Source organism: Chionomys nivalis, chromosome 3, assembly GCF_950005125.1.
Source record: "Chionomys nivalis chromosome 3, mChiNiv1.1, whole genome shotgun sequence".
Lineage (NCBI taxonomy): Eukaryota > Metazoa > Chordata > Mammalia > Rodentia > Cricetidae > Chionomys > Chionomys nivalis.
The window spans coordinates 125187784-125213209 of NC_080088.1; the positions used below are offsets into that span (position 1 = coordinate 125187784).

Here is a 25426-nt window from a genome sequence, read left to right on the forward strand (position 1 = left end):
CCCATGTTGGTGCACCATTTTGTTTTCAGAGATTGCTCCTTTGTTCCCAGCCACCCAGACCCAAATAATCACACAGAAACTATATTATTTACAACACTGCTTGGCCTACTAGCTTAGGCTTCTTTTTAACTAACTCTCACATGTTAAATTAACCCATTTCTATTATTTTGTATTTTCCCACAAGGGGCTTGTGGTTTACCAGTAAGGTTCCCTGGCAACTGTCTCCTTTGGCGGCTACATGGCATCTCTGATAGGAAAATTCCACCAGAACAGTGGTACTTCACTGTGGTTTATTTTGAGATGGGAATCTTAATACACTGCCCAAGTTGTTCTTGAACTCCTGAATTCAAGCAACGCTACATCAATCTCCCAAATAGCTGGGACCACAGAGGTACATACTTCAATGTCTGTACCTTTAGTCATTGAAATCCCTTGTTCAACCTCGAAGGGTTAGGTGGTTTGGTGACACATGAAGCCAAAAGCCTGGGTAGTGCATAAATATAAAGCCTCCTTCAGCTTTCCTTCCCTCTTGTCTCTTGCACTGAAATCTTGGTTTGGAATCATTGTTCCCCATAGGGGAAGGGGAAAATCTGCTGGAGTGAGTGAGCACACAGAGAACTGAGATTGTATGTCTTTGCTCCTGAACATCAGAAGCTGTGTGTTTCAGAGGGCCTCAGCAACCATTACATCATGGCCCTTGTAGTTGGAGGGTATGGAAACATTCCTTCACCAGTGGAAGCAGAAGTTCTCAGTTGTTTATTTCCAAAACATCTTTCCGGATCCCTGTAGGTCCTTTTCCTATGCAACTTAAAGGTCTCTTGTTATCTTCTCGCGTCTGCACACAAGCTGCCCCTTTCTGGGACACTCTTGTACTCGTGTTTTTCCATCTGGTTTCCTCCACATTCCTCCTTATATCCCATCCTGCTAAACCCAGGTTTTATGGTTTAGTGTAAATGCTGCCTTCTGAGGTGATCTGTTGCATTCCAACCCCTTCAGAGCAGGGTTTTATAGTCACTGAAATGACTGTAAATGCAGGGTGTCTGGCAGTGATGGAATGGAACTAAAACAGCCTCATGGTAGGGTGAGCTCTGTCATGGGAAGCGCCTCTGAGACAAGGCTATCTTCTGGTGCTTTACCTTGTAACTCTTCTCCAGCCATCGCTGCAGCTCCAGGTGTCTACTTTGGTGATCACTGTGACTGAAAAGCTACAGAGAGTAGTGGTTGTGAGGTCCTACTAGGCTGTAGCCTGACCACTAGGGTGCAAAAGAAGCAGGAGAAACCCTCGGCAATACCGAGGAGACACTAGAGGTTTCTCTCTGCCATTTAGAAGTTGTTGGCTCTCGTGGCTGCATTGTGGCTGGCACTGATGGCATACACCATCAATGATGTTGTTTTATATCAAGTTTACACAGCGCATCAGGTTTTCTAAAAATGAAACCATTATAAATTCTGGCAGTTTTCTGGTGTAATTAAAATGTCCAACAGGAAACCCCTGGGAAACCAGATGCAGTTTTACTATTTCTTGAGCCGACAGTGGCAGTGTTTCTTGCCAGCTTTCGTATCTTATGACCTATAAATTGCTCTTAATAGCTAATCTGTCATCCTGGCTTCTCACACCAGAAAGCTTGTTTCCTTATTAATCTGTTCATTTGCATCTGCAAAGGACATTTACAAATCCTCCGTTTGAAAACATTGCCGTATAGTGCCCGCCATTATAAATAATTCATCACCTGCGATAGAAGTTCTTATGCCTAGGTAATAGATCTTTATGACATTATATTATTCTTTCAACCCTAATATAATTTGGATAAAAATAATTTTTATGAAAGTCCTCTGGCTGCTGGGTTACCATGGAGAACCTGTAACTGTTACTAATGACTCTGGAAGCCCAGAATATAGACTCAAACCAACTATTGTATCACACTCGAAAGGTGTGCTGTTTATATAGTAATTGTGTAATATTCCTTCAGGCTGAGGTTTAGAGTCCAGGCATTCTGGTTGGAGTGACTGTGAATACACCTGACACCAGTCACAGAGCGTGGGCGACACGGAAATGCCTCCCCTTTTCTGTGGTGCAGTTAAGTTCCTCTCCCTGTGGCGGTTTGCTCACAGTTCTTCGGAACCCCATCTAGGAAGTGTTTCCCTCAGATTTTAACTTCTTTTGTTTGTACTTCATTGATTTGTCTACTTTCATCCAAGAAGCACGTGCAGAAGCAGGAAGGGTGTGAGAGGATCCATCAGGCTTAAGGAGGGGTCAGAGTCGACTCAGAGGCCGAAGCCAGGGCAGTGTCACTCACTCTTAGATTACGTCTGGCTGCGAACAGGGAAGAATATGGTCTGACCGTAAGCTTCCTGGCGGCACAGGCAAAGACGTAAGTGTGGTATTGCCAGGTTGATACTTTCTTTAGAACGAAGCCACAGCAGCTGTTTGCAGAAGCACTGAATTCTGAATGGTGTTTTTGCCATGGAGCTGTTGTTGGGTGTTGTCATGGGCGTTGGCGGAGTGAGAAGATGCCTGTAGTGTTTGTCCAAGTGTCTCTGTGAGCACTGAGTGAGCATTCCAGGAGCCCGGGATGTGCATGGCGTTCAAGACACGCCCCAGAAGAATGAGACTCACTCTGCAGTTTCTCTGGGCTCATATCTGGATAGCTATTGATTCTCCCTAAGGATTGATGCTCTGTGACTTGGGGAAGCCAGGTTGACCTTTGCACCTGAAACTCTCAGGGCTATCGAGATTAACTAATACTGATTTAGGGGCCAGTTCTTCTCAAATATGGTTTTCTTATAGAACGGACTAAGGTTTCATTGTAGAAGCTTCTGTGACTGGCACATAACCAGGCCGCTTTCATAGTTGACTCTCAGGAGGATGTCTGCTGGAGAGTTAAGTTACTAATTTTTGCTCAGTGGAATATCAGTCAGGATTGGTGGATTACGTGGTAATAACAACCAATTCCAGAATCCCAGTGGCTTAAAGCGGAGCTTTATTGCTTGTGCCCACTCTGTGTTCATTACAGATCAGCCAGGGCTCTTGTACACACTCGGTGACACACGCGGATCATTTAGATGGAACCGGCATAGCAACAGAGGGAAGGATGTGGTGACATGTGCTCTTCTCTCACACATGCCTCCTGTTTCCCAGGAAACAATCACCTTGATCAGCTGAGGCTGAGTGCACAGCCACCTCCTATTAGCTTCACACAGTAGGGAAGGAGAGAAGACTGCCCTCTGTCAGTACCAACACTGTACCAACCACAGTCAGGTGCTGTTTCAGTTAGCGTTATCGTCTTTATCTTTCCCGCTCCCCCTCCTGTGTATGGCAGTATGAATGCCCCTGCAGTCGCTACTGGCCATCCATGTAGAGCTTGAATGTACCCAGTGCCGGCTGGAGTTGCTGTGTGTGGCCCTTCCCTGCAACGTTATTAGTTAGTACCTTTAGGGATGTCACTACATCACATGCCCCATTTGACACGATGATAAGAGGAAGTTGTATTTGGGAAAAGCCTGGGATTGTCCACACTGGGTACAGACTCATCCCACCTGCTTCCCTAGGCTCAGCTCGCACATCAGCATCCTGCCTTGTGTGGGCCGTTTGCTTCCTGAATTACCCACCCACCTCTCCCCACAAGGGGAGCTCTAATTTATGTATAAATAATCTTTCGACTAAAGGCCTTGTTCCAGAGTGAAGATGGGGAAATCGAGCTCTCACAGCTGCCTCCCACCTGCTTGACCTTCGCCGGCACCTGCATGGTGTGTATCACAAGCCGTGAGCCGCGGTTGATAGATTGTTGATTGAAGTTGACATTTGCAGTGGATTCATTCTGTGCTATAAATGTAAATGTTACATATCTGCTATTGTATCATGCAGAACTCCTTCAGTGCCCTAAAATCCCTGTGCTCCACCTGGTAATGCCCCACTCACAGGCCCTTGGGACATCTTCACTCTGAAGCTTGCCTGTCCTGAATGGACGCAGAAAGGAGCCATTTCAGGCTGGCCTCTTCCACCAGTGCATACCTCTCCAGTTTCGTCTGTGTAGCTTGACAGACGAACACCTCATACTGCCTCATAAATGCCACATTTTAGCCATTAACTAAAATCTTTTGGCTGTGTTGTTTTGTTTGAAGGTAAGATCTTGCTGTGTGGATTCTGGCAAATTCAAGCTTTTAATTCTCCTTTTCCAGCCACCTAAGTGCTGGAATCACAGGAATGTGATTTGGGAGGTTGTAGACTGTGAGAAGATGGAGTTGCTTCTGCTGTCTTTTTAGTTGTGGTGACAGAATTTTGTGTGTTGTTTCCTGATTGTCTTCACCATGTTTCTGAAATGATGAAACTTAAGTCTGCTGCAGCAGGAAGAGAAACTAAGATATGTACAAGTGTAAGAATCTTCTAGTGCCAGGCCCTTACCTGGGCTGTCCAAGCGCTTACAGGGGAGGACCCCAGGCCCATCGGTGCACTTTAGTGCACAGTGCCTCTCAGTCCGACGTGCACATCTCTCTCTATGCCTGAACCCAGAGCCTGTCCATGTTTCTGTGTTCCTTGGCTGGGCTGAGGGTATTTAAGGAAGGACCCAGAGTTTAGGGGCACTGAGCAGGCAGGGAATACATCATACACGTGGATTTGGGTAGTAAGAGGGAAAATCAATATTTCTGCTACTAGCTGCAAATACAATCTCCATTTGCCAGAGTACATACAATTAATCAATTGACAATCATACAGAATATTCCTTAGGTACCAGTGTAAAGTATAACCCCTCAGTAAGGGAAACGCATGCCTGACAGGAGGAAGAGGTGCACGTCCTCGAGCCTTGTTTAATGGTCGTGTCGTCGTCAGTCTGGTTCTGGTTCTGGTTTAAGTCTTATTTCATCTCTCAGACTCAAAGCCCTTGAAAATGGGTTGATGTGTGAAGTAATTTCTGCCTCTAGCTCAGGCCTCATGAAGCTTGGCGGGATGGTGGGGTGACCGGCCCCAGTGCCTCAGCTTACAGTTGGGAGCTGTGCTTTGACAAGAAAAGGTCTCATTTCTATCTTTGTAGAAAGAGAGAACCATTGTATTCTTCTGCCCTGATAGTTTGCTAGTGATGCTTTCTGTGTGCATTTTAGTGTTCAGTACAGATGTTCCCAGATGTGTCTCCTGTGGGAAGCAGCTGCTGCTTTTCTGGCACAGAAACCTCAGCAAGATCAATATACAAAGGCAGCATGAACCTCAGTGCAAACATAGGGTCTGTGTGCAGCAGGCCTGGGGTTCCCAGTCGACAGGGGACCTTCGCATCTTCTTCAGGAGTCCGAACAAAGACAAGTGGATAATTCAAACACACTTAGCTGATAAATGCCGTCACATGTTATTCACCCAGGGGTGGTAGAACACTAGGTTTTATTTTCCTGTGAAACTGATAGGAATACAGATGTTCAGTCATGATCACTGGTGTTTTCAGCGACTGCTTTTAGTGGCTGCCTGGTAAGAGCCCAGCTCACGTGGCTTGAGGTCCTCAGCACGCACGCACCTTTGCTGAGTTTACAGAGCACTGCACCTTTACTGTGGTGCTATCAGGCATTGTCCTAGTGAATGCCACGTGTGGACAGTGTTGTTATTAGCACCATTTTATAAGTACAGAAGTGAAATGATCTGCTGTTCAACCCTGTCCCATCTGGTCCTGCGCTGAGCTGTGCCAGCTTCAGAAGCCATGATGCATACTCTGTCATTACACAGTTCTTCCAGAGATGTGAGGGGCAGGATGCTGCCTCCAAGAGTCTGCCTCTGCAGAGCTAAGGGGAGGATAGCAGGAAAGGGCTGATGCCCCCGTCTTCTCCACACACCCTGGGAGGGAGGTGCATGGTCTCACACTCACAGAGCTTCAGTGAGGCAGCTCCTGTCTCTTCCTGCCATTTGGAGAAGTGAAGACTCAGAAGCACAAGCTCTCTGAACTGTCATTTGGAGTTGTCATAAACCAGAAGTTTCCAGGCACAGTGAGACCTGAGGTGCTGTGCCTGCCCGAGTCTTATAAATCTGTTTGCAACACTGTTTGAAGGCTCATTGCCTCCAACCAGATCTGCTAGTGAAGCTAGCTAGTAAATTATTTATGGCTTACACATTTGACAGGGGCTCGGGGCTACGTTTGAAACACTCAGCTCCTGGCTTGTTGCTGTGTGAGGAAGAAATGGCTGTCTGGAAACCAAGGCTCCACATTGTTCAGTTGTTGCACATCCCAGGCACCCAAATAGCTGAAGCTCCCAGGGGTAAGAGCTGGTCCTTAGCTGCCTGGCTTCCCAGAGAAGGGCCTGTGTGTCCTACCAAAAGGACATCAGGTTGTAGTCTGGACTGTGGCCTCCCATGTGAGGTTTAGATGGCAAAGAAGCTGCACAGAGGGCAGGAGGGGAAAGTACCACATGGAGAGGAAAGACACTGAGGCCAAGACCTACGGCAAATGAAGAAAAGATTGTGAGAGTGAGTGCTGGTGGGGTTCGAGCAATGGAGAGCCATGGTATGAAGTGGCATTTCATTTGTATTTTAATAAATAAAGCTTGCCTGAAGATCAGAGAGCGAAACAGCCCCACTGGCCAGCCTTACAGGCCAGGCAGCAATGATTCACACCTTTAATCCCAGTAGCCACACTAGTTTGTCATAGAAACCAGGCAATAGTGGTGCATGCCTTTAATCCCAGAGAGGATTATAAAACGGGAGGAGACAGCTCTCAGACACAGTCTCATTCTGAGAATTCCTGAAGGCAGGATCGCGATTTCAGACTGACGTAGAGGTAAGAGTCAATGGATGGCTGTTTTACTTTCCTGACCTTCAATTTCTCTTTCTGAGTTTTTATTAATCATGATTCAGTGGTATAGTAGACCAACCTGGCACCCCACCTTCTGTCCCCATGAGGCTCAGAGTGGGCCTGAAACCAACACTGTCTTAGTGGCATGTTGCCTTGTGACGTCATTGCTGCCTCGGCCAGGGTGACTGATACAGCATCATAATATCCCTAGAGTTGTATCTATCTCACTATTCAGCCAAGATCCAAAAAAGCAAATTTATAGGTGTTTATTTCCTCTCTGATTTCTAAATATTTTTGTAGAAACATGTGTGTTGATAAAAGCAACTTAATGAAGTTTGCCTTGCAAGCATACCCCTCAGAAACACTGTGCAGATGGGCTCAGCCACTTTAGCAAAAACTGCTACTTCCCAAAGCAAACAGGGAAAGCACATCACTCCTATCTATGAGATATCAATGAAAGCCCCCGGAAAGGCCCAAAAGAATACATCTGAGAAAGGAAGGCACAGCACTGCCTCATTGGTGCTCCCGAGCTGGAAACCCCTGGGAGCAAGAGTTCCCTTTGTTCTCCCAGGGTCACATGCTCATGTCATGGAGGTGGAAGCAGCATGAAGAACGGGGCCACATGCCAAATGGCCGCTGACGTGTAATGAAGAAGAAGAAGGGAGGCAAGCTTTCAAGTTTCAGAATAAAGGGAAGGGACAGCCTAGCACAACTTCCCTTTTATATTCTTACACAAAGGTCTTTAAAAACGAACACTGGAGTCTGAGACTGTATGCACTTGGTAGGGGGCTGGAAAGCGTGTGGCTGCTCCTTTGATGCTTTGTTTTTCTGTTTGTTTTGTACCTCTGTGTAGTCCTGTACTGGCACAGAGTCATTTTCACTGAGACCTCTCAATTTTAATCTTTATTATTTTTTCCATGCTTGTGTGTGCTATTGGCAAGTGTCTACTGCCACACTATGCCACCAGTCCCATCAAGACCTTGAAGACAGACAGATTTGATAGAGATGACTGGTGTACGTGTGTTGGGTCCTGGCAGGTAGCCCTTCTCTGTGCTGAGAGGCTGCACTCAGAGACTCCAGAGGTAAAGGAAAACTGGAGCTCCATATGAGCCGGAGGAGCATGGCCAGTCCAGTGGGGACTGTCCAGTTTGGAGGTGTTAGCTGGGCCCCACCCAGAGTTCTTCTTTGGTTCTGATCCTGGTATAGACCACAAGTCACTTGAGGGAGCAGGATAAGAGAACAGGGGATCCTGCCCCTGTTATAAGTCATGGTGGAAAGTATCCCCCTCATTGGCTTCAGGAGAGAGATGCACAGGGGCACAGAGTTGCTCGAGGCACAGAACCACGTGTGGGTCTCGTAGCATCTTATGCTCAGGGAACAGCGCCTGCTGCTGTCCACCAGCGCCCTGTGCTTGTCATGAGATTTGGGCATTCTTCGATATTCTCTTCCATCACAGAAGCTAGTGGGTACTAACAGGGACTGTTGGAATTCCAGTAAGTCTCCAGATGAAAACTACATGGAACACCACCTGTTTCTGTGAGATCAGCTCCAGCACACCCCTACTTACATGACCATTGTCTTCTGTTAGTGACTTGCTGTGGGGTGTGCTTTTTGCCAGTACTAATGGGCCTGTGGTCTCCTGACAGAAACACCGCTGGAAGATCATTCCAGACAACTCTCATTTTATCTGCTGAAACAAACCAAAACCATTATCTGTTGTTTTCTCACTTCCCTGCCTTGTCCTTCCTCTCCAGGCAGCTTCATCAGCCCTGAGCAGTCTAGGCCATGTGTACACAGCCATTGGAGACTATCCCAATGCTCTGGCCAGTCACAAACAGTGCGTTCTTCTTGCCAAACAGTCCAAAGATGAACTTTCTGAAGCCCGAGAACTCGGCAACATGGGAGCCGTGTACATCGCCATGGGCGACTTTGAAAATGCTGTGCAGTGCCATGAACAGCACCTGCGGATAGCCAAGGACCTGGGGAGCAAGCGGGAAGAGGCCCGTGCCTACAGCAACCTGGGCAGTGCCTACCACTACCGGAGGAACTTTGACAAGGCCATGTCCTACCACAACTGTGTGCTGGAGCTGGCACAGGAGCTGATGGAGAAGTCCATTGAGATGCGGGCCTATGCTGGCTTGGGCCACGCTGCCAGGTGCATGCAGGACTTGGAGAGAGCCAAACAGTACCATGAGCAGCAGCTGGGTATTGCTGAGGACCTCAAGGACCGGGCTGCAGAGGGCCGTGCATCTTCCAATCTGGGTAAGAGCCTCCCTTTGTTTTGTAACCCTGGGCTAGGCTGGAGGTGGTTGGAGTAGCTGTTGTCTTTTTCAGGCGCTTGTGTGTTTTGTTCAAAAAAATTCCTTCCAAAACAAACAAACAAAAAAATTCCTTCCATATCTTTCTTTCAGCCATACCCCCTGAGCCTACCTACTGTAAATCATGTCATCTCTTTTGTGCTCTGAGGATTAAAACTTTACGGTGCTGGGAAACAAAACCCCACCCTTTAGCCTATTCAGAGAGAAGAGTCAGTACCTCTTTCCAACAGAGAAGAGCATGGAGGTGGTAGGGAGCTATGTGTGGTTTAAGGGCCTGAGGAAAATATATAAGCGATGACTTTACTTGGTGAATTTACCCACAGTGTATCTTTTGCCACAAAATTATGTGTATTAAAAATAATATTGAGTTTTGTTATAAATGCAAAATCATTTTGTGGAAGACCATAAGGAAGGTGTACTTGCAGATGGTTTGCTGTTTGGTTACAGTCAAGACAATATAATGGGACTGGTAGAAGCCCGTGGACAACTGGAAAGCAGGTGCTTTGGTGAAGTCGCTGGCCTCTGAGAGAAGGCACGGGTATGTTCGGAAGTGTAAGTTGACCTCCTTGCTAAGCCAGAGCTTGTGTCCATTTGAGAGCTCTGGAGGATTGGACGTGGAGAGGATAAGAAGGCGGCCTCACTGGTATCTGCCTGGGCTTCAGATACGGCTGGCTGTGATTGCAATGAGTCCTTTCCTTACGTGAACTGCCACTCAGATGTCTCCAGCCCACTGACGCCCTACTAGCGCTTTTCTTCCCTTCCCTCAGCCTCTGTTGCTTTTAACTATATTTGTGCCGTAAAAGCCTGCAGGTTCTTAGGTGGCTCTGAAGATGACCTTGAGGCCAGAAGGGGAGTCTAGGTTTGCAGAACTCTTCAGCCATTTGACACAAGGACATGAGGTTGCATCTACTAAATTCACACTTGAGAACTGTACCACTGAGTCACATACACACCCAGTCCCATATTTTAGTCGGGGCTGCATTCATAGCTTTCCTTGTCCTGTGAGTCCCGGGTTCATCCTGTCTGGAAGAACCAAAGTGATAAGTTCTCAGCTGTCTGTGTTCATTCTAACAAATACTGGTGTTTATCGACGGCTTGCTATGTGATTTATCCTGTGTCATTTATTTAAGGGATATCAACACCCCAAAGCCTTGTCCCTTTGAAGAGCTAATAGTACAATAAATTGGGAAAACATTGCACACGGGAAACAGGGGTTTATCTGCTTGCTGTTTCGGCTCTGCTCTCCTCATGTTTTTCAGTCAGTTCTCTAGAGATTACGTCATGCATTCTCCTCATGGCTGAGTGGGGAGCACATTCTATACCCCTTCCTTATATGTAGCTGTTTTTCTAGATCATTTTGGTTGAAAATTTATCAATTTTCGTAACTTTTTTTTAAAAGAAGATCCTGTTTTTGCCTCTGTTAGTGCGGTGAGTGCGTGTGTTGGCTATTCCTTTGTTTCTGCTTGTGTCTTGTGTAATTTTATCCCCTCGCCTGAATTCTATTTTAGCTACCAAATGTCATACCTTAGACCATTGACTTTCAATACAGTCGTGTAAAGGTCCTACATACATTTCCTTTGAACAGTGCTTTACCTACCACATAATTTCTGCATTGTTTTCACTTTCATTGAATTTAAATAATTTTATAAGATAATTTATGATTTTTATTTGGTCTGTTTGCTTAATGTTAAGCTCCTTGGGGTCTGAAGTAGGGCTTAGTGGTAGAACATTTGCTTAGTATATATGAGGCCTATGGTTCAATCCTTAGCACTATGCAGGAAAAAAATCAATAATCAAAACATTGGGCTGGCGAGATGGCTCAGTGGGTGAGTGTTTGCTGGGCAAGCATGAGGACTTGAGTCTTATCATGGTTATGCAAGCCTGTAACCCTAGAGATGGGGGAGAGACAGGCGAAGAGAGGCAGGTCCTGGGGGCTTGATGTACTCAGAGTCAATGACAGAACCTTAGGGCAGGGCGTGTCTGAAAGACACCCGGATTGGTCTCTGAATCACCACTGTGCAATTAGAGATGACGGGAGACTTTGTGCATGCATGTGTGCATATGTGTGGATGTGGATGCTCACGTATATAGAGACCAGAAGCTGACACTGGCAGAGTCTCTCACCGAACTCAGAACTCCCTGATCTGATTGGCTCCTCTAGCTATCCAGCTTGCTCCAGGGCTGCCCTGTCTCCGTCTCCCAAGCACTGGGATTATATGCAGACTGCCACAAGTGCCCAGAGTTTGTTTACATGGGTGTTAAGGATCCAAATGCAAGTTCTCACACTTGTGCATAAACACTCTGTCCACTGAACTGTCTCCCAGCCTGAAGGAATGGGTCAAGAAAAATATTTGAAAAAATAATAGGTAAAAATTGCTTACTGTTAGGAATATTCCTAATGCAAGCTCTCTGCTGACGCAAAAATCCCAATCAAGCCAAATCATAACAAGCCAAATTAAAAACATCCAGGTTTAATGGGATTCCTGCGCTCTCGGGTGGCCCCGAGGGGAACCAGGAATCCGCCAATACGATGTGTGGATGTGTGCCTATAATCCCAGCACCCAGGAGGCCAGGGCTTACCCAGGACATCAGAGAAAATCCTTGTCTCAAAGTAAGTCAAGCAAATAGACAAACAAAGACATAGTGAGAGAAGCAAACAAATTACAGGAATGAAGGCAAACACAGTATATTTTAGGTGAACCACAATGAGAAGCTCATCACTGGCAGAGAACCCTAAGAAACGTTGAATGATACCATACGGAGGCTCAGGTATTTAGGAGAGAAAGAGGGTACCAGAAATGGTAAATACATGGATAAACAAAACATTGCTTTCCCCTTAAGTAATTAAAATGACTGTTTAAAACAAAAATATAATGCTTTATTTAAAAATAATGCAGGTGATAGCTGCAGCATCCCACAACAGGTGGGAGCCGATGCACGTGCAAGGCTGTGAGGTACTTAGATCTCACAGGAAACATTCTGGGATTAGCTCAATATAGACTCTAAACTGTGAAAAACACCTGAAATCTTCAGAGCAGCTTCCAAGAGAAACAAAAAGTCCAGCTACCAAGCAGGCAGAGAGGAAAGTAAGGGAGGGGGGCATAAAGGAGACTGAGACACCGTAGGATGGTGACCCATCCATTACATTAAATGTTAAAATTAAAATTAAATGTTAAATTAATTACATTAAATGTTAAAACAAAAGGCTACAGAAAGGGGTTGGAGTGTAAATGGAAGTTTCTGTCCCATGTGGTCCCGTAGCTGTTCAGTCCCAAAGAAACACATAGAGGCTTATATTAATTATAAACGTTTGGCCTATTGCTCAGGCTCATTATTAACTACCTCTTACAACTTAAATTAACCCGTCATTGCTGTCATTGTTTAGTTACGTGGCTTGGTACTTTTTCTCAGTGAGGCATTCTTGTTTCCTCTGCATCTGGCTGGTGGCTGCGTCTCTGCCTTTCCTCTTCCCAGAATTTTCCTAATCTGGTTGCCCCACCTATATGTCCTGCCTGACTACTGGCCAATCAGTGTTTTATTAAACTAATATGAGTGACAAATCTTTATAGTGTACAAAAGCATTATCCCACAGCACTAGAGAGATGGCTCCATGGTTAAGAGACTATCTGTTCCTGCAGAGGACCTGGGTTCAATTTCCAGCACTCACATGGTGGCTCACAACTGTCTGAAACTCCAGTTCTGGGGATCTGACACCCTCTTCTGGCTTTCATGGGTAACAGGCACATTCACAGTGCACAGACATGCATACAGATGAAACACTCCTATGTATGAAATAAAACCTTAAAAAAAGAAAATAAGACGGAAGCTCACAGAAAAAATCCTGCTTACTTGCCAAACATGAGTAGATGAACCACAGAGATACTGTAGGAAGGCGGGGGTGGGCATATTAGTGTCTGATAACATAGACTTTAAGGGAATGGCGTATGACCAATGATAAAAAGAGCCGAAGGAGAACTAGTGTCCCAAGACCCCAGCAGTTTGTGTCGCATCAGCTTACAGGGCCGTTCCGCACACGTGACTACAGCCAGTTTGTGCTCATTGTATCAAAATACATAAAGGTAACTCAAGAAAAGAGAAAGAGGAGAAACAGTGTTTCATGGTCAGGAACCTGTAGATGATTTCCTGAGGCAGGGGAGGGGTGGCGGTGGTGTAGGAGAGAAGGAACAAACAATCCTAAGTGAGCTTGAGCCTGTGGGAGAGCCTCGGAGTACAGTGTGCCACGGAATTAAAGAAACAAAGACTTCCACGGTGGCAGGCAGACATTTCTTCTAAATGGGCACTTCTCTCTCCCTTCTTTTTTTGTCCCCCCAAGACAGGGTTTCTCTGTGTAGCCCTGGCTGTCCTAGACTAGCTGTATGTACCAGGCTGGCCTCGGTCTCAGAGATCTGCCTGTGTCTGCCTCTCAAGTATAAGTGGACATTCTTAATAGTTAATAAATACATATTTTAAAATTTCAATGACACTAATGAGCTGAACAACTTGGCCTGCTGCTTGGCCTGGTGACACTCTGAGTGTCATTCCTTTGGAAGCCCTATAGTCTCTGACCACAGAAAAGTGAGCCCTAAATTTAATGACAATACAGTGTCTAGGAAACTCCTCAAGTTTTCAGTTTTTATGTGTCTGGTACAAACTCCTGTGTGTGGGGTGCCTGCCTGTATGTACTCATGTGAAGCCAGGGAACACTGGTATCCTGCTCTGTCACTCTCTGCCTTGTTCCCTTCAGACAGAGTCTCTCACTGAGTCTGGAACCTGCCATCCCATGTCTGGCTGGTGATGACCATATTTATATGTTTGTGGTGAAGGGCAGAGGCCAGCTGAGTACCCAGCATGGAACTGGCAGGGTTTTTATCGCTGGGTCTGAGGGCAGAATCAATTCTCCTGAGCAGTGGCAAATGGCACCAGTCAGAAGGGCTCATCAGCCGTGGTATCCGCTCACGTAGATGCAGCTGGTCACGTCACGGAGGACCTCAGTTTCTCCCAAAGTCCTCAAGATTGAGCACACTGGCAGCAGAGCCACCAGATGCCTCCCCAGCTGACAGGTGAGCATTATGCTCCCAGGGGCAAGTGTTCCAGCTGTGCCCAGAAGCCTAGACCATCTCGCAGGCAAGCCTAGTTGTTTCCCACAGAAGCGAACATTAAGATACATATTTCATTTTTTAGCTTTAGAATTTTTATTTGGTTCATTAACATTTCAGCTTTTAGCACTAAGATTTTCTGTGTGTGTTTGTGGGGTTTTGTTTCCCTTTACATAGCCTAGTCTAGATGTATGGCCTGTGCTCTTAAAGCCTTGGCAGCTAAGTTCATGGGGTCATCTTGGGGTTAGACCCTTTAGTGGTTTTTAGTTTGGCAGATATCCTCAGACTGTGAGATTTAAAGTGTGTAAGTCACTGGTTTTAGTGTAGTCCGGGTTGTTTGTTGGTTGCCTGTCGCTTTTAGCCTCACCACACTCTGTGTGCGGAAACATGGGCATGTATCTCACATTGTGGGAGAGATTTGCAGAGAAACTGCTTTCTCTGTCTCCATCACATCAATGTGTCGCTCTCGCTTTCCCAGACAGTTGATTTGAATGAACTCAACCTCCTCCTATGGGTAGGGGGCAGGGGAAACCTTTCTTTGCAACCTTTAACTTACAGGCTTTCTTAGGGTTTCTGTTGCTGTGATCAACACCATGACCGAAGCAACTTGAGGAGGAAGAGCATCACCTCATCTGACAGCCTGTGGGCCATCAGCCAGGGAAACCGGGGCCGGAACCTGTAGGAACCCGTAGGGAGGAACTGAAGCAGAGGGCATGAAGGAGTGGTGCTTGCTGGCTTGGTCCTGCTTTATTTAATGCTTTATTTTAAAATAATATCAGCAGTTTCTAGTATGCCCCTCCCCACTCCTGAGGTTATCTACAGAAGTTTGGGCTCAGAGAAGCTCCTGTCCCACTGCTGGAAGCCCCCACTTATTTTTAACCTCAACAATTTAACTTTTGCCCTTCCCCCTCCCCAAGGATCAACAGGGATCTTCTCAGGTAGAGCTGAGAGGCCTTTTGAGGTTGCAGATTTGGGCCACATTGAAGCTTCTGAAGCCCCCAGAGCTGTTCTGAGCCGGACACTGCCCTTTCTCCTGGTTGTTCTTTGTGCGGACTAGAGATTCAAGTTACAGCAGTGGTGGATGCTTTTGTGGAAAACAAAACAAAACATCACAAAAGGGAATAAATTGGGAAAGGACACCTGTCTCATTATGTTACTTCTCTGCCCCACACCTAGAGTCAGCTATAGTTTAGTATTTGGTAGAACCTTCCAGACCCCTTACCCTATGCATAGACTCATACATCTGTGGTGCGGGCTCGGCGACTGCAGCCCAGTTCACGTGTGGAATGGAGTCACTATACACCTCCCCAGAACCTGCTTCTTCTCCTAGCCTCGCAGTCTCCAATGTCTTGGAGGCATCCTTCCCTCCAGGTTCTTATGTTTCATTGTTTCTGATCTTTGCCTATCTTTGACCCCGGCTTACTGCACACTGCTTCCAACTCTATTCTGTCTTTCCTCGCTGCCGTTTCCTGTGTTCAGGTGCCTAGCGAGTGAATCTCATCTCACGCTGATGCTCAATATTACTGAATCCAAACATGAAATTTGGCTTTCCAACACTGACCATTTGGGCTTTGCTGAACTGTTGCGGACAGCTCGCCTTGTAGCCCTGTACCTCAGTCCCTGAGGCTGCTGTCTCTAAGTGCTGAACTTGGCACTTCCACAATGCGGATGTATTCTCTCACAGCCCGGTTGTTCATAAAAGCCTGAAATCAGTCCATCTGCGGTGGCCCGGGGATCTGTTTCTTTGCCTTTCCCTCCTTATGTGGGCACCTTTCTGTCTACCTACAGCACACTAGCCATTACAGTGTTTGCTTCTGATACATGTTGTCCTGCCCCAGGCCACCAGCTTCTTCTAGTAGGGACAGCCAGGCCTCTGTCAGGCCTGTCTAGTAGATCAGTGTAACCCCTCCCCCCACATGTAAGGTTTCCAGGGAAGGAGTGTGGGGGACACTGTCCAGCCTAGCACCCCATCCTGACTTAAGCACACTAGTGTCTTTCCCGTGTCCTTTGCTCCTGCCGACTGTCTATCTAAGCTGCTCCGTAACTTTCTAGTTCTCTGCGCCCCCAACCCCCCGCCGCTGCTACCCAGTGTGTTGTGAGAACCCGCCAGCCAAGCTCTTCTGCCATCCGCCTCATCCATTCCCCTCTGTCCTCTGCGGCAGTGTTAGCAGGCTCATCTTCATTTTGGAACTTGAGTCATGGACAGCTGTGAATTGCCATGTGGGTGCTGAGATTTGAACCAGGGGCCTCTGGAAGAGCACCCAGTGCTCTTACCCACCAAGCCTCCTCTCCAGCCCATGGCTTATCCACTTAAAGCTCCACTTGTTGGCTGCAGTGTCCTGTGTCCACACAATAGCCAGTCCTGATGATGGACACATCCAATCTTTTGTCTTTATTCCTCCCGCTTCTTCTGAAAACTCCGTACCTACCATGCGCCCTTCTGACCTCACCATTTTCTACCTTGGCAATGCTTTCCTGTTGTTTTTTGTTTGTTTGTTTTTCCTCCAGCCGTCTCCTTCTTGTCTCCAGTTCACCCATCACTTCAGTATTATCCCAAACTCTATTCACTACGTGTAGCTTCTCTTTATAGTAAGAGATTTCCTTTGTGAGAGCCCAATAGTATTTAAACACTGTCTCTTGCTCTGTTGGATTCAGATGTAATCATTACTAATATAGGCATAGTTACCTCTGAGGCATTGGAGTTCATGGCCAGTAGGAGCTGCCTTGTGCTTTGTGGTCTGTGTTAATACCTTGCACAGAGTAGGTTCTCAGTACATGTGGCTAATGTCTATGTGATGTCTGTGTTAACATTGTGGCTAATGTCAGGGTTTCTATTGCTGTGAATAGACACCATGACCATGGCAGCTCTCATTAAAAAGGTGAATTGGAGTGGCTTGCTTACAGTTTAGAGGTTCATTCAGTCCATTATCATCATGGGGGGACAAGGGAGCATGCGGGCAGACATGGTGCTGAAGAAGGAGCTGAGAGTGGAGAGGGAGCCACATCCTGATCCCACAGGCAACAGGAAGTAGTCTGTCCCCCTGGGTGTGACTTAAACATATGTGAGACCTCAAAGCTCTGCCTCCACAGTGACACACTTCCTCCAGCAAGACCACACCCACTCCAGCAAGGCCACACCCACTCCAGCAAGGCCACACCCACTCCAGCAAGACCACACCTACTCCAGCAAGGCCACACCTCCTAACAGTGCCACTCCATCTGGGGGTGATTTCTATTAAACAAGCATCTAAGAGTTCAAACACAAAGTGGTATGCCAGGGCAACCAGGAGAACAGCCATGTCTTTGGAAAGAAACTGGAGGAGAGGAAGAGTTGGGAAGCTCATGTGAGTTCAACTTTCTGCACTCCCAGAAGTGACTTCTCCCTCTTCAAGGACCGTTGGTGAATAGAACTTCATCTTAGAGGTCAGAAAGGAAAGGGAGTCAAGGAGACTGGGTCAGGAGCATAGGAATGTGGGGGGGCAGGTGGAGCCCAGAGATGTGGTGGGTATAGTGTTTCTATCAAAGAAGCCAAGGAGAGTGAAGCTGTGGAGCCTGGAGAAAAGGTGGAGGTGCGAAGGCATTGATATCTATTGCCTGCATTTCACCTGAAGGAACTGGATGGTCACTCTTGGGATTCCTGTGAACAGCAGAGCAGTCCTCCTGTGAACTGGTGCTGATGGAAATGGCCTTGGGAGTGGGCGCCTCTTCAGGCCTTAAGCTCCAAATAGCTGTACTTGTCACCCTGTTCTAATTTAGGCACTTTGAAATCAAACCACTGATGTTCTGTGGAATAGGTTGCTAGACTGTGGAATAGGTTCCAATTAATCTTCTTTAGCTCCAGTTGTCACAGATCTTCTCATTGACTGGGAGACCAGACACAATTGCCTCCATCTTGCTTTGGGCTGAAAGTGTAATTAGGAAAGTAAGAAGGGAAACAATGACTCTATCTCTCCTCATCCCCTGACCTGTTCCCACCCCACTCCCATTCTACCCCCACAGCCCCGCCCCATCCCCACTCCTATTCTACCCCACAGTCCTGCCCTATCCTCAATCCTATTCTTCTCCCATCAGCCCTATCCCCATCCCCACCCCCAATCTACCCTACCCCACTTCCAGTCCCAGCTCCACTCTAGTATCCATTCCATCTCCATCTCTGTCACGGAAGATGACAACCTAATTTGCTATACACTGTAGATAGAAGTTTCTGTCCCATCTGGTCCTGCAGCCATTCAATCCCAAAGAAACACAGAGGTTTACATTAATTATAAACTGGCCTATTGCTCAGGCTTGTTACTAACTAGCTCTTATGTCTTAAATTCACCCATAATTCTTGTCTATGTTTAGCTACATGGTCTGGTACCTTTTCTCAGTAAGGCATTCTCATCTTGCTTCCTCTGCATCTGGCTGGTGACTGCATCTCTGCCTTTCCTGTTCCCAGAATTCTCCTGGTTGTCTCACACATTCTTCCTGCCTGGCTACTGGCCAATCAGCATTTATTAAACCAATATGAGTGACAAATCTTTACAGTGTACAAGAGCTTTATCCCACAGCAACACACCCCTGACATAGATGCAAAGTTGGACCATTTTGGAAGTCACTGATCACACATGTCAGTCTCAACCTAGTTGTCACCAGTGAGAGACGGAAAGTGTGTTCCAACAAGGCCAGACAGAGGTCTGTCAGTCATCCACTAATCTACCTGGAATATGGCTGTCCTTATTTAAGACATCTTTTTGTCTAGGAAGTAGCATATCTGGAGAATGAAAGGAAGCTAAGACTAGCGCTCCCTTAGTAATTCATACTTTGCTCCACAAGTTTTATTGAGCATCAGTCATGGGGTAGAATCCTGCACTCTCCAGTGAGTAAGAACTGTGGTTCCGCCCCCGGGAACTTCTGGCTTTCCTTCAGGTGTGTACAAAGCCACTCTGGGCCATGTGCTCATGTTCATTTTCATAGTCAGTCCTTCCTACAAACAGGGCTTTGAGAACACAACCAGCATAAAATGTGATGCTTGTAATTCCTTGACTCAGAGACTTGTAGCACACAAAAGACAATCTCCCTACCCTGGGGTTGATAGTCTTTTCTGGGAGTCATGTTAATGGGGGTAAGGGGTGGCAGGGGTGCACATTGTTTCTCATCAACTGCAAATGATGGTGACTAAAAGCTGTGACTGCCATGCTAGTTCTGGAGTCTAAGCAAAGTTTAGACTCTAAATGACACTTCTAAAGATCACATCCTGGCCATGTGAACCAGAAAGTTATCAATTCCTAAGGTCACTTGGAATCCTGTTAGGTATTATCTGCATCATACACATATACTGTATACTTTAGTTATATCCTACTCATGCATGCACTTGGCTATCTGCAATTTTTGAAGACTCATGAGTAAATAATTGCTGTGAACATGTGCAACTTGGTATTCTGAAGAGTTTATAAATTATTTTGTAAGAAAAAAAATACTCCACTGGGCAGTGGTAGTTCATGCCTTTAATTCCAGCACTTGGGAGGCAGAGGCAGACAGATCTCGGAGTTCGAGGCCAGCCTGGTCTACAAAGTGATTTCCAGGACAGTCGGCTATACAGAAAAAGGCTGTCTAAAAAAATAAAAGGAAAAAAATGTTACTAATACCCATTCTCTTTCATTCTTTTTACATTTTAATTTATATGTTGAGTTCTCTTCAAGAGGAAAAAAGTCTGGCTTTATCAATGTGGTTATAAATAGTAATGAATCCAGACCAGTCAAGTGTTTTTTCTCTGGAAATCCTCAGAATGACACATGTGGCCTTATTCAAAGCAACTTCTCTCCTGTCACAGCCTGTGAGACCTCACTGGAAGTTCTTGGCATGGTAGCATGGACCATGCTTATATTTCTAGTACCTTTTGTCATACCAGTATCTTTATGAGATAAGCTTACAAGCGTCTCAGGATTAAGGGGCATTTGTGATTCTGCTAAGGTCATGGGGGCAAAGGTCAGAATTGTTTAAGACTCTAGGTCTCACATTCATTAGACTTTCCACCCCAACAGGAGCCCCATGGATTGCAGGCTGCAGCCGTAGTCCCGCTACCCCTACCAGTCTAAAGTTGAGTGAGATTAGGTCATACACCAGCCTGGAGCAAGGGCCTTGCTCTATCCAGTCCAAGGCAGCAAGCATTTCCACAGAACCAAAGCCATTGTAAACGTCCCCTGCCCTAGAGAAGGGGCTCAGGATACTTTGTGCTGGGCCAGACCAGAGGATCCTCACCACAGAGCCATGCCAGCAGAGAGAAGGTGTCAGTCAGCCATCCAGAGTCAGGCCCCAGAGGCAGGACCTGCAGACGGCTCTGTACTGTGATGGAGCCACAAGCACCCTGTGTGTGGAGCCAGCTGTGTGAGAAAAGAGACAAGCCTGATGATGGTCCTGATGTGGGAAGCCACCACACACCTCTGGTTCTCACCTGAAGGTGGAAAGAAAAAATGTAAATGTAAAAGAATTAATACCCCCCAGGCTCTGAGACAGATTTTTTTTCTAGACATCTAAGAGGAGAAATGAGAAACAGAGGTCTCCGAAGCAGAGTTTTTGAGTGGCGTGCCAGAGGACTTGTACAGGATGAATCAATTCCAAAGCTCGCCCCATGCTCTGTGCCCACACCTCCAGTGTCTGATAGATGATAATATCCACCAGGACCTTCGGGTCAAGATTTGTCCCCTGCTTGTCTGGACACTGCTGCTTTGCTGCAGCTGTGGTCGGAGTCTGCAACACCAGCACGGGTGGGTGGAGCAGTGTGGTCCGGCAGAGTGAACTCTGGAATCATGAAGAGAGCCTACTGCCGGATCCCAGAGTTGTGTCTCCAGCAGGCAGAGCCTAGCAGTGAATTAGCTTATGTTTAGCCTAGCAGTTGGCTAGGTTCATTTGTAGAAGTAATTGTATGCTGATGTTATCAGCGGCAGGTAATTGAAATGGGTTTGATGAATTACTTAATTCCTTTTAATAGCTGAGTCTTCAAGAACTGAATAAAGAAGATAAGGTGATGGGGAGGAAAACACAACAGCTCTCTCTTTCTAATTAGTGCTTGGAGGCTTTCCTCTTCTTTACACAAATGATGGTGAACACGTTTTTTGAGTCAGAAGCCCCCTTGGGGCAATTCCCATTAAGCGGCCCTGCCCTGAGCAGTGAGAACTCTTCACCCAGGACTTCAGAGGGTATTGGTTTCTGAGCACAAGTTTGTTTCTCAGACTCGGGTGAGCAGGTCTGTCCCCTTCACTCACCTTTCCTTCAGCTCCTCCATTGCTCTTTTCTGAGCACTTGCTGCCTGAGCTAGAGTTCCTCGGTGGTGTTAGCTCGGGCTCCCGCGGCCCGCACCTGGCACTGGCACCTCCCACATCTGGCAGTCTCTGAGTGTCTGCAGCAACACCCATGTAGTAGCCCTAGCTTTGTCAACAGTGGCAAAGGCGGTTGTGGCCGTGGGACCTGCCATCTGTTCTGGACTCCACCTGCTGGACCCATGCCATGTGCCTGCCGGAACTCAGAACACAAGGGTCGGGGCTTTCTTCCAGAATCTTATGGCCCTGTTTTTGGATCTCAGGTTCAGTTTTCAAGACCCAGTGGTTTGGGGTGACTTTGAAAGGATTTGTTTTTGGCTGGTTTCTTTCTTTTTTCTTTTTGAAGAAACTGAGTAACAGCAAGAGACTATAAAGCATTAAGGTTGTATCTTTTCCATAAGCTAAGGTGATGTTTGGAAACAATGTAGTGACTGCCTGAATTGCTTCTAAGGGTCCTCTATGTAAGGCTGCGAAGCGGGCTAAGGTCAGAGTGAAGATTCCCTGGTCCTCAGCTGCTGCTGTGATCGTAGCCATACCCTTCATGTAAATAAACTATACACGGAGAGCAAACAATGTTCCTTTTAAAACTTATATTCATATATGTATTTGTTTGCTGTGTGTGTGTGTGAGTGAGCCATGGCCCACATGTGAGGTCAGAGGAAGCTTGTGGGAATCTGTTTTTCCTCCCACTGTGTGGGTTGCAGTGATTGAGCTCAGTCATCAGGCTTGGAACCTGGCGCCTTGCCAGCTCGTCTCAGCTGAGCTTTCCTGATGTTGTCAAATTTCTTGAGCTGTATGTGTAGGATTTTATATCTTTCTGACTGTATCTAATACTTTTCTTTTTGTTTTCTTTATTTAACTGTTTATAAATATTATATATATGTATGGGTACAATGTAATATTTGAGCTGTGTATATATTGTAGAAAGATTAATAACATCTACTAACTTTTTGGTGAAAACAGTCAAAATCTAATATCTTTAAGTTTTGACATATATAACACATAATTATCAACTATGATTACCATGCTGTGTACTATAATGTCAGAACTTGGTCTTACCTACCAAAACGTGTTCCCCTTTGACCAACATCTCCTCTTTCCCAGCCTCCAGCCCCTGGCTCACCATTCTACTCTCAGCCTCTGTGAGTCCAGCTTTACCAGCTCCTAGGTACACGTGAAGTAGGTAGTATTTGTCTTATGTGCCTGGGTGCTTGTACTGACTACAATGTCTTCTAGGCTCATCTGTGTTGTCTCCGATGATGGGAGTCATTCTTCCTGTGAGTCCATGTCATATCTCAATGTGTCGCTATTCCAACTGTCTTTATCCATCCATTGATGCACATGGGTACTTGCATATATTGGTGATCACACATAATGCTGAAGTTCATGAGAGAAATCTGCGACTCGCTGATTGTGTTTGTGGATTTTGTTAGCCATCAACCCCTTTCTCTTATACACCTCCATCTAGCCCATCCAATCACAGAAGTCATCTTGGGCTCCCCACCCACTTCCCTCACATCCCAAATGACTCCCCGGCCCCCAAAAGCCAGTTTGAATGTGTTGTCACAGCTATGGCTCAGGGCCACCCACTTGGTCACTTGCAACAGCTCCTCACTAGTCCCTCAGCTTCTCCTTCAATTCATGGTCCACTTGGTTTCCATGGCAACTCCATAGAAACTCCCAGCTGCTCAGTCTCATCATATGGTGTCTATGCCCAGAACCCTGTTCTGGGTCCCTGCTGCCCTTAGGAGGAAAGACCCAGTTTCCCCTGCTGTTTTCACTTCTTCAGCAGCCCCCATCATCTCAGAGCGCCTCTCAGATGTCTTCCATGCGTGGGGCAAACAGGCAGGTATTTCGTGGGAGGGCTGAGCACTGACCTCTCCTCTGAGGTGGTGTCCTCAGTTGCCGCCCTGACTTCATTTTCTGCCACTCATCCACACCCAGTTCGCTGTTCCCCAAGCTTCTGACATTGCTCACCCTGCTTCTTCCTGCCCAGATGCTGTCTTCCTTGGGTGGAGCTTCAGCACTTCCTTATTCTGTGTGTACTGCTCAGAAGCCAGAAAAGACTGGTTTAGAAGTCTCGGTGTTCATCTCCAATTCCCGGACATTTTGCACGTGGTATTCTTGAGTATTGCACTTTCTTACCAGCAGATTATGCATCCTAAGGCTGGCACTGTGTCTTCAGCTCCTTGGTGTCCTTTTCACCTAGTGGCCAACACTTAGTCCCAAGTCAGTATGGATGATAGTTTGCCTGTGTTCCTATCACAGACTAGCACGGATGATGTAAACTATAAACCATAGAAATTTATTTGGCTCATCCTTGTGGAGACTGGGAAATCTAAAATCAAGGGGCTAAATCTATGAGGACCTCCTTGGCTGTGTCCTAAGGTGCCAAGTCAGAGCATGGCAGTACTAATCAAAAGAACAGCTGCTGCCGCCCGAATCCTAAGCCCACCCCTATGCACTAATCTGTTCCAAAGTTTCGTACCCAAGGCCTTCACAGCGGCCAATAAACCTCAGTGTGTGTGCCTATTTGTCCTGATGGGGAGAGGTAATGGGAGCCAAGCATGCTGGGAGATGCCAGGCATTAGCCAGTCCCAAGCACAACCCTTCCTTTCCTCGTTCATGCTCGGTGCGTTCACACCTGTGCCTCATTCTCCGGTTCAGCCTCTTGTCCTTCCTGCTGTGGATCCCAGAGCCTAAGAGGCTCATTCTGAGTGACAAAAGCAGTTCTCAGACACCTTGACATTGTCATTGGTGTAAACATCCCCTACATCCCTCCAACTATAAAAAGTTCAAATTCCATGATTTTTTCCCCCATGGATAGAAAATGTGTATGAAGCTGAACTTGATTCCTAAGTTTTTGTTAAATTTTAAATTTGCGTGCACGTGTGTGGGTATATGCATGTGGGTGCAAGTGAATACAGGTATTTCTTGAGGTCAGAGGTATTGGGTCCCCAGAGCTGGAGTTACAGATGTTTGTGGGTGCTAGAAACCAAACTTGGGTCTTCTTCAAGAGCTGAACACACTCTTAACATTGGAACCATCTCTCCTGCCCAACTTTATATTTCTAACTTTTGTTTATGTTTATGCTTGTTGCGTTGAGTGTATGTGGTGCATGTGTTATATCATGACTATGTAATATATTATGTATTCTGTACATGTGGTATACACTGTATGGTGTGTAGACGCTACATGGGGATATACATGTTCAGGTGCTTATGTCCACATACACAGAGGCCACAGGGGGGTGTCGGATGCCCTGCTCTGCAGCTGTTCATTTTATTTCCTTGAGATGGGGTCTCACTGAGCTTGGAGTGAGGTTGGTGGCCTGTGAGTTCTTGTGATTGGTCATAGGTACATGCTGCTATGCTGAATGTTTTTTTCAAAACAGGATTTCTCTGTGTCGCCCTGGATGTCCTGTAACTTACTCTGTAGACAAGACTGGCCTTGATATCACAGAGATTTGCCTGCCTCTGCCTCTTGAGTGCTGGGATTATAGGAATGAGCCGCCACCACCCGGCTGAATTTCTTTTTAATATGGGTGCTGGAGATTTGAACTCAGGTCCTCATGCTTGCACAAAAAGTGTTCTTACCTTCTGAGCTACCTACCCAACCTAAAGTTTTGAAATGGACCGAGAACATGATGAGCTTGAGAAAGTTAAACCATCAGGAAGCAATTGGATTTTATTGTCCCATTTTAATTTTATTTCTCTCGGTTGGTAGTACTAAATTAAGCAGATTTTTCTTCTCCCTTTACACAATCCTTTGCCCTACAGCTGTGTAAGACAGTCTGATTAGCAGGCTAACTAAATAATATATTAACCTTTTGGATCTTGATCCAAGAAGTTCTCAAAGCCTGCTACAATGGGGCCTTTGTGCAAGTTTGAAGAGTGCTAATATTTATGACTTCTGGACAAGAAAATCACTAGGCCAACACACTGTTTCAA

At 46.4% G+C, this 25426-nt stretch overlaps 1 protein-coding gene across 3 annotated transcripts in view; it reads left to right on the top strand.

Annotated features, from left to right (window-relative positions):
- Positions 1-25426, top strand: part of Ttc28 (tetratricopeptide repeat domain 28) — a 477926-nt gene that overhangs the window by 347826 nt on the left and 104674 nt on the right. For all 3 annotated transcript variants that reach the window (XM_057763932.1, XM_057763933.1, XM_057763934.1), the window contains one exon: positions 8519-9026. In XM_057763932.1, coding sequence (XP_057619915.1) covers positions 8519-9026 — 508 coding nt within the window. The remainder of the gene's footprint in view (positions 1-8518; positions 9027-25426) is intronic.